This window comes from Erythrolamprus reginae, chromosome Z, assembly GCF_031021105.1.
Source record: "Erythrolamprus reginae isolate rEryReg1 chromosome Z, rEryReg1.hap1, whole genome shotgun sequence".
NCBI classification, from domain to species: domain Eukaryota; kingdom Metazoa; phylum Chordata; class Lepidosauria; order Squamata; family Dipsadidae; genus Erythrolamprus; species Erythrolamprus reginae.
In genome coordinates, this window is record NC_091963.1 from 108,842,879 (window position 1) to 108,856,966 (window position 14,088).

The following is a 14,088-nucleotide window of genomic DNA, read 5'->3' on the forward strand; positions in this document are numbered from 1 at the left end:
TACCAATGGGTTTCCACTAAATGACACTAGACAATTTGAAAAATGAAATGAAATGGCTTGTACAAAATATTGTTAACTGTATTTTAATAGAAGAGTAAATGAAATGCTATGAGTACAGTTTAAAATTTAGTAAGATGAACCTATTAGCATACTGCTTGCAAGTTTTTTTTAGCAAGTATGAGAACCGCAGCAGGAACCAAAAGACTGGAAAAGATCCAACTATATTCCAATAACAAAAAAGAAGGTGTTAAACCAAACATATTTCCATGGATAGTAGAACAGGAACTTGAGTTGTAAAACTACTTTAAATTTTGCTTACTGATTATAGGTAGTTCTCATTTAATGGTTGCCTTGTTTAGTGACTGTTTGCAGTTACAACAGTGATGAAATTACAAATTTGCATTTATGATTTTGCAGGTTTGCAAAGCGAAGGAAAACTGAACTAAGACCATAAGCACAACTGTGATTTCACTTACTGACTTCTATCCAATTTTGGCCACTAAGTGAAGAGTGCCTGTACATATTTTTTTTCTACAGCTGACTAGAAAATGAATATTAGAATGACTTAAGAAACATAGAAACATAGAAGACTGACGGCAGAAAAAGACCTCATGGTCCATCTAGTCTGCCCTTATACTATTTCCTGTATTTTATCTTACAATGGATATATGTTTATCCCAGGTATGTTTAAATTCAGTTACTGTGGATTTACCAACCACGTCTGCTGGAAGTTTGTTCCAAGGATCTGCTACTCTTTCAGTAAAATAATATAGAAACTAATTGGCTCGAAAGTAGAATAAAGAACCTTGTTAAGATTGCGTACTGCCATCTTATCCACCCAGTTTATACGCAAAATCTATTAATAAAAAATGCTGAACTAGGAGAAACAAAACTTGAGTTGATATGTATAGTATCTTCAAGTAAAGCAGTCTTGAGGAATATCTATTGAAGAATAAGAGCGGTGTGATACTCAACACAAACAAACAAACAAGCAAACAAACAAACAGGATATTGAGGTTAACAGCAGGTGCCAGACCAAAGCAGGAAATGAAGAAAATACACACTTAATTTTCTTGGGCTCAATAATTCATAAGAATAATAAAAAGATATATACTTTTTGGAAGAGGCTGGGCAAACCTAGACAAAATCTTAAAGTGTAGCTGATGTAGAAAATAGAACAGCACTTGTCCATAGAGGCATTATGTATAATTCATACAATTTATTCCAAACTTTGAAAAGTTCACCGATTTGTGATACAATGTGCACAAATTCAAACTTACTAGCTTTGATCTTAGGCTTTGACCCTGTTAGGAAAACAGTATGACACCAAGTTTGTTCTGCCATACTCCGGTTGGCAAGATTGCAATTCAGAAAAGGGGTTTTAAACTTCTTGCAGCTAGGAACCTGCATCTTTTTGGAGGAAAAATAGATGAAACTTCAATTTCACTTCAACCGCTCAGTATAGTCATAGTATTCTGGAAGGAGAAAATTGTACAGATTATCTTGACAGAATTTCTAGCAGAAGAAAGATGTTTATACTTTCATTGGTCTCACACGTTTCTTTGCTTTCCTCTTATTCCCAGAGAGAAAACAGTTATTTCATATCTATACAAATATTTTTTAAATATATTCAAATATTATTTAGTCAACATTGGCAATGTAATCCCGTATCTATGGGAGAATTTACAACAGTCCTATATGCAATTTTGATCTTCCCCAAATAAAAATACAATAATAAAAACATTGTTGAATTATAAATGGTTAAATCATGCAAGATTGTTAAATGTTATAAAATCTCTGTGCTTTCATTGGAAACCTTGCAAGATTTCATAGGAAATGTATAGAATCTGGTGAAATTGGGCCCTTTTAAATGGCTAATACTTTAAAAAAATCATGTTATTTTAAAAAATAGTTACAGCCTTGGCACTATAAAGTTGTATACCACTTAAAACTGTCGTCGATTTGTGATACAAACTGTTACAGTGTTCTCACATTAGGCTTGATTTAACTTTTCTAGTTTACATTTATCTAGATCAGTGTAGCTACATCTTAAACCTGTCAAGTTGAGATGTAATAGAAACATAGGAACATAGAAGATTGACGGCAGAAAAAGACCTCATGGTCCATCTAGCCTACTCTTATACTATTTCTCGTATTTTATCTTAGGATGGATATATGTTTATCCCAGGGATGTTTAAATTCAGTAAATGGCTGAACTGACATTAAACCAACAGGTGAAAGAGACTCCATTACTCTGCCAGCATCAGAAAGTTATGATGGGAATAATGTAATGGATCTGTGGTCCATCAACTGTATCCTTACCTGAAGCTGGTAGGACATCGGCTGTGACTGTTCCAGTGGCACTTGGTGGTGGTGGTGGTGGTACTACTTGACTAAATAGATTAAAATGGAGTATTAATATTACAAAGTGGTGGGAAATATCCCTGGGTAACTCTTAATACCTATGGGAATTACTGTATCTTGCACGGATAATTCTGTTTATTTTAGAAGACACTAGTTTCTAGGTCCTCTCCCTGTTTTGCTTAAAGCAGATTCCTTCCCTTTTATTAAGCTAGCAGAAATTTCATCTTTGAAATGCCTAATAAAATATTAGGAACCAACTGAAGCTTCTAATATTGTTGGATTTTTAATTCTCTATAAATACCATTGCTTTCTTTCCATACCAACTCAGGAAGCTCAAACTGCCCAAGGAGCTGCTGATACAGTTCTATAGAAGAATCATTGAGTCTGTCATCTGCACCTCTATAACTGTCTGGTTTGGTTCTGCAACCTAACAGGACCGACACAGACTTCAGAGGATAATCAGAACTGGAGAAAAAAACAATTGCTGCCAACCTGCTTTCCATTGAGGACCTGTACACTGCACAAGTCAAAAAGAGGGCTGTGAAAATATTTACTGACCCCTCACATTCTGGACATTGACTATTTCAACTCCTACCCACAAAATGCTACAGAACACTGCGCACAAGACAACTAGACACAAGAACAGTTTATTTCCCGAACGCCATCACTCTGCTAAACAATAATTCCCTCAACACTGTCAAACTATTTACTAAGTCTGCACTACTATTACTACTAGTTTTTTTCTCATCATTCCTATCACCCTTTTCCTCCAACTTATGACTGTATGACTTTAACTTGTTGCTTGTATGCTTAAGATTTTTATTAATATTGATTGTTTGTTCATTGCTTATTTGACCCTTATGACAATCATTAAGTGTTGCACCTCATGATTCTTGACAAATTTATCTTTTTCTCTTATGTACACTGAGAGCATATACACCAAAGACAACTTCCTTGTGTGTGCAACCATACTCGTCAATAAAGAATTATATTCTATTCTATTTTCAAGATTTGAAGTAATTGAATAAATTCTATAAGATCAGGTCAGCGGTTCAAATCTCATCACTGGCTCAAGGTTGGGCCTTCCATCCTTCCAACCTGGGTAAAATGAGAACCTGGATTGTGGGGGAAATATGCTGGCTCTGTAAAAAAGTGCTGCCCTGAGTCTAAAGAGAAGGGCGGGATAAAAAAAATTGAATAAATAAATAAACAAGCAATGGTAAATATCTGGGATATTTACACATTTGGGAAAAATTTATATACAGACTATGGAAATAAAAACAATAAAGAATAGCAGTAGTACCAGTGACAGGATATTAATGATGGTGACTAAACAATGCATGTATGCTTCACCCAAGTCTTCGGAGAGGGGCAGCATACAAATCTAATAAATAGTTACAGGTGCATCTTATTTGGCACTTTTTGTGATAATTAATAATAATAATAATAATAAATATTGGATTTGTATTACTGTTCATTGTATTGTTATTGTTGTGAGCTGCCCCAAGTCCTCAGAGAGGGGCAGCATACAAATCTAATAATAATAATAATAATAATAATAATAATAATAATAATAATAATAATAATAATTTTAATAATATTTTATTAATAACAGATGGAGATTTTGTCAAACCATCGGAATTGACAAAATCTCCATCTGTCAATTGCAAAAGGCCGCTTTACTGGGATCGGCAAACATAATTTGCCGCTACATCACGCAGTTCTAGGTGCTTGGGAAGCGCCCAACTGGAGATGAAATATGAAATCCAGCATAGTGATCTCGTTTGCTGTGTTGTATTGACATAATAATAATAATAATAATAATAATAATAATAATAATAATCATAATAATTTTGTCAATTTGAAAAACCATCGGAATTGACAAAATATCCATCTGTTCATTGCAAAAAGCCGCTTTACTGGGATCAGCAAACATAATTTGCCGCTACATCACGCATTCCTAGGTGCTTGGGAAGCGCCCAACTTGAGATGAAATACGAAATCCAGCATAGTGATCTCGTTTGCTGTGTTGTATTGACATAATAATAATAATAATAATAATAATAATAACCACAGCAACAATAACAATAACAACAACAACCACAGCAACAATAACAACAACAACAACAACAATAATAATAATAATAATAATAATAATAATTTATTAGATTTGTATGTTGCTCCTCTCTGAGGACTTGGTGCGGCTCACAACAATAACAATACAATGAATAGTAATACAAATCCAATATTAATATTACTATTTTATCACTTGTTTTACAACCTTTACATGTTTTATATTTGAATGAATTATGGCAATGCATAGTGGAATACTAAGTGAAACACTTCATTTGATTGTTTTATTCCTTTCCCCATCTGCACAGTTTTGCTCACCCATCGTGTTTTCTCCCCGTAGATTGAAGATCTGGGCCCACGTGACGAATGGTGGGCTGCTGCTGTGTCACACCTGAAGACCGAGATGGAGGCTTCCATGTTCTGAATGGAAGGGTGCATGGATAGGGTACATAATAGTGGTGGAATACCATGTCAATCTCATCTTCATCTTCTGTCTGCGAGGGGATAAGGGGTATCTGCTAGAGAGAATGATTAGAACACTTAAGACAGAGGTCTGCATTGACAAAGTCCTGTTGATAAATCAGTATTTCCTGTTGCATGAGGTGAGCCATGAATTGAAGTGAGATGACTCAACAAATCTAGGTCTACCTTTAAGGAATAGTAAGGACCTATTTTTACTCAATAGGCTAGAGATCTACTACTTCTGAGAGTCTTTCTCTGGCCACCTTCTCCAGCTCCTACCAATGTTCAGTACTGTTCCCCTCTACTTCCTACACCTCACAGTGGCTTTGACTTAGAAATCTGTTTATACTCAAGATTATTAATATTGCTGTTTTGACTGTTTTAGGCAGAACATCTGGCTGTAGTATGTAAAAGAGACTTTGAAAAGGTTAGCAATGAAAATAATAATTTATTATGCATAATATTCATAATTATGGGTCATGAAGTTAGTCCCAGATATATTCTGGATCCTGACCAGAAAAAGTTCAAAACGTCTGACAACAGACTTGATCATAACATTCCTTTTTTTCTCCTGTGTGGTTGTCGTCAGGGCTTTGAAGCTATCAGCTCTTGAAGGTAGACCTTGAAATCAGGTGTATTAAAATCCCTTTCATAATAAGTTATAGTAACAGAATCTTGCAATCTAAATGTGCTTTTCTTCTCTCTGCCTTTACCCTAAGAGAATTGTGGATGGTCATATCTGAAATCCTTTTTCAAATTCTATATTTGCATTGAATTCAGATTTGTCCTGGCTGCAACTGTTCCTCCTATTCTTCAAGGTTATTTTCATATCCAGTTCCATATGCAGAGGCTTTCAGTATTTTATGGACTTCAGATGATGTTATTGCTTCATACATATCTGTTCCTGCCTGTATTCATTAGTAGCTACATTTCATGTGCTAGGCAGGCAATTAGTTTCAGAACGGCAAAATTATTATGTATCAGAGATATCTCTATAATAGAATAAGCACATTTATTCTCATAACAGAGTTAGATTTAAGAATGGAACTTATAAAGTTCTCATTAAAAAATGGCAATCTATTCCATGATGGCTTCTGGTATGTATGATGTGACATCGAGATACATGTTTTTCTATTCTCTTGCCCATCAGTTGAAGCCAGTAGAAGACAAAACAATTGGCACAGAAATGCATTTTTCCCCCTTTCCTCCCTTTCACATCAACTCCTCTGTCATATGTAAAATCCATCCTAGCTCAACAATCTACCTACCTGGTTTGGGTTGGATTCAAAGCATGCTGCTGCTGACATAGCCATGTTGTTCATTATCACTTGATGCATCTGGGCATTTTGTATCATCATTAGATCTATTAAATCTTCCAGAAATTAAGAAGACCATCAATATCCATTGACTGATTTATACATATATACAAACAGAAATATCTAACATGAAAGAAGGAATTACAGAACCATTAGAGCAAACCTGAATTCATAGCATCCCACAATCCCACAAGCTGTCAGAATTTTCAAACTCATGAGAGAAAGTAAAACTTTCTAAATACTTGACTGCATATTAACATATTAATTATATTCAGTTTTAATGAAATACAAGCGAAATTAAATCAAAATTAGTTTTTATATTGCGCTCCCATATGTTCAAAGACCAAGTCTGATTTTCAGAGTAGGAGAATCTGTGCATTCTTTTGGTTAGGTTAGGTCCCACAGAGTTGGCCTTCTCCGGATCCCATCGACGAAACAATGTCGTCTGGCGGGACCCAGGGGAAGAGACTTCTCTGTGGTGGCCCCGACCCTCTGGAATCAACTCCCCCTGGAGATTAGGACTGCCTCGACCCTTCTTGCCTTTCGCAAACTCCTCAAAACCCACCTCTGTCATCAGGCATGGGGAAATTGATTCCCCTGGGCCATTTCCGCTTTATGTATGGTCTGCATGAGATGTATGATTGTTTTTTATATTAAGGGTTTTAAATTGTTTTTAATGTATTGGATTTGTATTGTTTCTTGTTGTGAGCCGCTCCGTGTCTTCGGAGAGGGGTGGCATACAAATCTAATAAATAATAATAATAATAATAATAATAATAATAATAATAATAATTCTTGCCCATAGAGCATGTTGGAAATGTAAAATAGCATATGGTACATATTATCACCTATGGTGGATGTGCCCAGAGACAAAAAAAATTGGGGATAGAATCAAAAATTGGATAAAAGAAATAATAAAATATAAAGTAGAATTAAAACCAGAAACATACTTATTAGGGATCATCAGAGGACAACATACAAAAGCAAACTATTATTTAATTATACTTATTCTAACAGCAGCCAGGCAATTTTTGTGCAAATATGGAAAGAAGAAAACCTACCGACAGACCACGATGATTAAAAAAATATTGGGCTTTGCAACAATAAGTAAAATTACCGTAGAACTTCAGAACCATGAAGAAAAAGAATTCTATACTGCATGGGGGAAATTCTATAACTGGCTTAAAAGGAAAAGAAAATAGAGTGATATGGATGCATAAAGAATATTATCCAAAGATACAGAAATGTAGAATGTAAATATATTTATGTGTGATACATGTGAGTTTTTGTGTGTGTTTTGTTTTTAAAATTAAATTTAAAAAGTTAAAAAATAATAATTTAAGATTTAACATGTTCTGAATTTATTCATGTTCAGATAGTAGTATGGGTTGGGGTGGAGTTTTTTTCAGATTAGTAACACATAGATTTGTTCCAAGATAATAAACTGCTTCTTTTAGGATCCCTTCCTTCCACTAATCTCAGTTCTCTAGCAAATTGGTAGACCTGATTTCTTACTTTCTTTGATGTGGCTTGTGCTGCTAGACTGAGGAGGTGTCCAAGGCATCTGCTGGAGAATGGTCACTTCTGGCTCTTGAGTAATCTGAGAAACAGTGGAAGGAAATTCAGAGAAGACCAGGCTCTCTTGGGGGATCTGACTCTTGTCCCCTTTTCCAGAATAAGGTTCTGTCATTATTGTTATTTTATACAGAAGTTATATATTTGATTGAGCTAGATTAAAACTTAAGCTAAATGCAGACAGCTGGAAATCCCTGGCTTCTTTCTCCTGATGGTTAAACAATTGCAAACAGAAATGTTGTCCTATATACTGTGGATCTCCCAGGAATCTTTTGGTAGATAACAGTAGTCCTTTGCCTTGGACCATTTTTCAGGGTGACTTTTCAGGATCATTCTCTTCAATGATGCTGTCACACCTTTCACCATCTCCTTAAAGTGAAGCTTTATTCAGATTTCTGATCATGGGCAAAACTAAAAACTGGGGGATTTATGGATTCCATAGAGGACTTACTTGCTATAAGCTTCCAAGACTAGGTTTTATCCAAGATTCCCAGAATTCCTGCTGCATTGCAGGAATCTCCTCAGTTGGACAATTTGGGAGAAGTCTCCTCCTACTGCACCACACAACTTCCCTCTGCTGTGCATAGCATTCAGGAGGAAACTGCATACTTTAGCAGGAGGGAGGCTCCTGCTGCATCAGACAATCTAGATCACTCCTGTCAAGCTATCTTTAAACATGATTTAGTGCTCCTTCACTTCACCTAGAAGCTGATGAAAGATGGTGTTGCACCATAAAGCATGATTTCCTCTCCTGTGGCATTGCACAACTCTTTTCCTGTGCTTGTCAGCAGTTGGATTAGTTATTTTTGAACACAATTATTTTTGAACACAATTTTGGTGATTTAGAGAAAGAACACTTATGTTAGATCCTTGCCAGAATGAAGGACGGCAATCTTGGAGTAAGTAACGGTTCTTTATTGAACAGGAGGTAACGGTTACAGAACGAAACAAGACAACAACATGGCCGTGCCTGGCAGCTATATATATGGCTGCCAGGCTGAGCCAACCAATCACCTTGCAGTATTTTCCCGTCCAAGGAATATGGGGCGGGTACAAGGCCTAACTGTCCTCTGGACACAACAACTTAGCCCATATTTCAAAATAGCCCACTTAACAGCTGACATGGTAGAAGTGCTCCTCTGGTTTCACTGCAGAGCCTTTCCCTTCATCCCCATCATTTATTCATTATGTTCATTCCTCTTTCCAAGACTGGAAGCCCTAATGTGTTCAACAGGAATGTATTATTTGGAATAACTGCTACAGATTCCCCTATAGCTCACAGCCAAAGGACTCTGGAGAAGGCAGAAGTGGCCAAGGAAAAGAAAAAATGAGGCAGGCTTGAACTATCCAAAATGGCCAGTGGTTACTTATCCAATCCCAGGCCTGGGAGATACTAATGTAATGATTGGTGAGAGATGTCGACATATATTTACAATTAAGGAAATGTATCAGGAATTTACCTCAACATTAATGTAATTAAGGACAACTTGAAGACACCTCAGATATGGACTACAGAGGCAGGCAATGTCATGATATGGAAGGGGGGGAAGTCATGCTTCTTCATGAGTAGATATTGGTGGGGAAGATGTTAAACAAAGCTACTTGTCAAACAAAAATTTCTAAATTGGGCATGGCACAACTATTTGCCATCTGGGCCTAGAAAGTTTAGAACTAAGACACCTTAAACAAGATCTAAGTCTTGCCCACAAGATCATATGCTGCAACGTCCTGCCTGTCGGCGACTACTTCAGCTTCAACCACAACAACACAAAAGCACACAACAGATTTAAACTTAATATTAACCACTCCAAACTTGACTGTAAAAAATATGACTTCAGTAACTGAGTTGCCGAAGCGTGGAACTCATTACTGGACTCCATAGTGTCATCCCCAAACCCCTAACACTTTACCCTTAGATTATCTATGCTTGACCTATCCCGATTCCTAAGAGGTCAGTAAGGGGCGAGTACAAGTGCACTAGTGTTCCTTCCGTCCCCTGTCCTATTGCTCCCCTAGATCTCCTATACCTTTCTTCTATTCCTATATCTCTTCTTCTATTCTTTCATTGATGTGTTCTATTACTATACCTTCTTTTCTATTATTTCTTAGATATATTTTACTATGAGTATCTATGAGTATCTATAACCTACATCATGTATTTTACTAGTATGTGTATATGTATATGTATTCAATATACCAGGGTGATTCGACACAAAATGTAACCCTTCCCTGGTACAGAGCTGAAGGGATTGGATACTGTAGCCTAGAGGATAATTCTCTGCCTTACAAGGCAAAGGTTGCAGGTTCAAGTCCCAGTGGGTATGGCTAGCTGATGAGGCCAAAATAAGGCCGAAATAGATCTATCCTAGTCTCCCTTAATTTTCAAATTCAGCTTAAACATGTGACACATATACATAGTATTGTCGGCTATCAATAAAATTAACTGCCTTGGAAATGGCCCTGGGTTGGGCCGAGAGGCAAAAAAGGAGCTGTGATGTTCCTTCAATATACCAGGGTGATTCGACACAAAATGTAACCCTTCCCTGGTACAGAGCTGAAGGGATTGGATACTGTAGCCTAGAGGATAATTCTCTGCCTTACAAGGCAAAGGTTGCAGGTTCAAGTCCCAGTGGGTATGGCTAGCTGATGAGGCCAAAATAAGGCCGAAATAGATCTATCCTAGTCTCCCTTAATTTTCAAATTCAGCTTAAACATGTGACACATATACATAGTATTGTCGACTATCAATAAAATTAACTGCCTTGGAAATGGCCCTGGGTTGGGCCGAGAGGCAAAAAAGGAGCTGTGATGTTCCTTCAATATACCAGGGTGATTCGACACAAAATGTAACCCTTCCCTGGTACAGAGCTGAAGGGATTGGATACTGTAGCCTAGAGGATAATTCTCTGCCTTACAAGGCAAAAGTTGCAGGTTCAAGTCCCAGTGGGTATGGCTAGCTGATGAGGCCAAAATAAGGCCGAAATAGATCTATCCTAGTCTCCCTTAATTTTCAAATTCAGCTTAAACATGTGACATATATATATATATGTGTATATATATATATATATATATATGTTTAAGCTGAATTTGAAAATTAAGGGAGACTAGGACTATATATATATATATACAGTGGTACCTCAAGATACGAAACCCTCATCTTACGAACAACTCGTGATACGAACCCGAGGTTCAGAAAAATGTTGCCTCTTTTTACGAACTTTTTTCGAGTTACGAACCGGCATTCGGAGACAGCTGGGAAGCCGCGCGGCTGTTTTAAAAGGTGACAGCCGGGCGGCGGGGCTTCCCAGAAGCCTCCCGAACGCCGGTTCGTAACTCGAAAAAAGTTCGTAAGAAGAGGCAACATTTTTCTGAACCCCGGGTTCGGTTCGGGAGGTTGCTGGGAAGCCCCGCCGCCCGGCTGTCACCTTTTAAAACAGCCGCGCGGCTTCCCAGCAGTCGCGGAACGCCGGTTTTTTTGCGGGTTTTTTTTTGGTTGCACGGATTAATTGACGTTACATTGTTTCCTATGGGAAACAATGTTTCGTCTTACGAACCTTTCGTCTTGCGAACCTCCTCCTTGCACCAATTAAGTTCATATCATGAGGTATTACTGTATATATATATATATATATATACACACAAACACACACACACACACACACACATATATATATATATCTCCACTAAAAACCTCATTGTGTATTGGACAAAATCAATCAATCAATTAATCAATCAATCAATCTACCGGTATGTTCTGTGAGCATAGGTGTACACACAGTTTTTCTATCCTTTTCAATTGGCCGAAAGGTGGCCAGGTTGTTTTTTTATTGCAAGTGCAAAAGAGGCCTCTGTGATTTAATTCACATATCACCACATAAGCTTTAGTATATCTCTACCTACTTCATCGGCTTAATTAAGGCAGGGATATTATATCTAACTCCTCCAGCATCGACAGCTGCCTTATATAACACTGCTCTCTCTGACTATTCCCTGCTTCCGAGGAACTGGATTGAGATATATTAAATTTTATGCAGTCATAAATATGCTAGACTTTTAGATGACACAAGAATTCTTGTTATATTTTCATTTTCTGTTCTCCATTTGGGACTCAGGAGTGGTGTTACAGTTAGTTATAGCAAAATAAAGTATACTGCCCCTTCCATTACAGTCTAGTCTCTCCCTCAGACCACACAGAATTTGGTAACCATCCAGAACTTTTCTTGGTTGGAGTTGAATTTAAAAGACGTGCAGGATTACAAGAGATTCTTCTCTCTGCTGCTCAGAGTAGGATACATTTCAATATTCCCACCCACTGCAGTGACTTACTGGTTGCTGAACGAGGTAGACTTGTGGGGAGACAGCACAGTTGCCCCCTGGATTCATAGCAAGACCTCACTGGTCAGCAGAAAATACCAGCAGGAAGAAAGTCATCAGACTGGTTGCTAAGGGAGCTGTATTTAAACATACCTAGCCTTCCCTTCCTGCAGGTGTTTTTCCTCCTTCAGTTTATAATTAGCTTATCACAAGCATTGAGTTTACCCAGCAAATAATCTTATAATCACAGTATTCTCCCCACAGCTAACACTAAGTCTCAGTAATAATTTTAAGTTACTTGATTTTATTTTTAGATTTTTGCCATTCCACTATGCCTGTCAAATACAAATTGATCGGGAGGGTAAATCAAATCAAGACATTGATTTGTTCATTATGTGAATATAAATTTGTTTTCTGAGAAATAATATTTATTAAAGAAAGGATCTGGCAGAAAAAAAATAAAAGAAGATATACCTACCAGTTATCTGAGTGCAGCACCTTTTGACTTGGTTTTCTTTAGCTAGATTTTGGCTGGTCACAAGTGATATCCCTGTTGGAAAAGCCTGGGTATACCACCCAAACATCTAAGTTCCTTTCCTTTATGAAACTGTTTGTCTGTTCAAAAGTTTTTTGAACAGTTTTTTCCCAAATGCCATCACTCTGCTAAACAAATAATTCCCTCAACACTGTCAAACTATTTATGAAGTCTGCACTACTATTAATCTTCTCATCATTCACCCATCTCCTCCCACTAATGATTCTATGACTGTAACTTAGTTGCTTGTATACTTAAAATTGATATTGACTAGTTCCTAATATGATTTGATTGCTTATCTGTACCCGGACTATCATTACATGTTGTACCTTATCATTCTTCACAATGTATCTTTTCTTTTATGTACACTGAGAGCATATGCACTAAGACAAATTCCTTGTGTGTCCAATCACACTTGGCCAATAAAAAATTCTATTCTATTCTAAAAAGTTCTGGCTAAGTTAATAAAACACGCTCAAAGCAGTTACTGAACTGACCCATCATTGTTTGAATTTACACAATGCATTAAAACACAGACTGGATTAACTGGCTGGGCTGACGCAACACAGAAAGGATGGAGGTGGAAAGAAAGGAGGAGGAGGAGGAGGAGGAGGAAGAGGGACAGCTGCTACTAACCAAGAAAACTTTCCTGTGAAGACAATCCCCCAAGATTTGGTTGGGAGAACATAGCCCTTGTGTGCTATATGCAGCCACAGCAGCTGCTTCTCATCCTGAGAATGGGTAAACAAATGGCATGAATTAAAGTGGTGCTAGTGTTCTGGATTTTAATCCACCAACCTTGTTTTGACTTGTGTGCAGAAAGGCCCATAAAGTAAAGCCTCACCTTTCCACAAAAATGTGTGCTAAACAAACCTATTGAGCATCCCATCCTAATGTGGAATTGCTTAATGAGGTCTGATTTCATCAACCTCTTTTGTCGAGACTTTGTTCTAGAAAGATTAAATGCAAACGTTCCCAATCAAATAAGGTGAGGCAGTGTGCATTTCAGAAAAATGAAAATCAGATCAAAAATGATTTTATAATTGTGTAGTGTTTCCCCTAATTAAGCAGAGATTTTCTAGGAACTGAAAATATTCTGCAGTGTCAGCCAAGACTGACTACATTAGTTAGGGGAATATTGCTAATCAGTTGAAAAAAATAAGCTAAGGCGGAACAAGGAGGTAAATGAATAGACCGGTGAGGGTTAAGCTTTTTTCCCTTGAGTGCCGAAAGTGCAGGCACACATGTGCGCCCACACTCATAATGCAATGCCTCCCCACACAATCTGCTCCATGCTGCCCCAGCCCCTGTGCATGTACCCCTGTACTGACCCCCCTCTGCATGCATGCACGAATTCCCCGTGCCACATTTTGGACCAAGCAGGTTTCCTTGAATCCTCTGGCAATGGCCCATTTCCAGACTTTTTCACCCTTCCAGAGGCTCCATGTG

At 37.5% G+C, this 14,088-nt stretch overlaps 1 protein-coding gene across 2 annotated transcripts; it reads right to left on the minus strand.

Annotated features, from left to right (window-relative positions):
* Positions 1-67: 67 nt before the first annotated feature.
* Positions 68-12,221, minus strand: PRR29 (proline rich 29). Of its 2 annotated transcripts, none has more exons than XM_070766979.1 (6): positions 12,117-12,221; positions 7,731-7,815; positions 6,168-6,271; positions 4,756-4,952; positions 2,323-2,393; positions 68-1,475 (listed from the first exon to the last, which is right to left on the minus strand). In XM_070766979.1, the coding sequence occupies exons 1-6, from the start codon at positions 12,171-12,173 to the stop codon at positions 1,444-1,446; spliced, it is 546 nt and encodes a 181-aa protein (XP_070623080.1). In that variant the 5' UTR covers positions 12,174-12,221; the 3' UTR covers positions 68-1,443. The 2 variants fall into 2 exon arrangements, with proteins under 2 accessions (XP_070623080.1, XP_070623079.1); XM_070766978.1 differs by having other exon boundaries at positions 4,756-4,955.
* Positions 12,222-14,088: the final 1,867 nt, after the last annotated feature.

Bases quoted from the DNA above. Each gene is read 5' to 3' on its own strand.
- PRR29 (XM_070766978.1), bottom strand. From the start codon at position 12,173: ATGAATCCAGGGGGCAACTGTGCTGTCTCCCCACAAGTCTACCTCGTT. The intron at 7,816-12,116 runs GTAAGTCACTGC...ACTGTTTCTCAG, and splicing joins TCTACCTCGTTCAGCAACCA to ATTACTCAAGAGCCAGAAGT. The intron at 6,272-7,730 runs GTAAGAAATCAG...AATTTCTGGAAG, and splicing joins CACAAGCCACATCAAAGAAA to ATTTAATAGATCTAATGATG.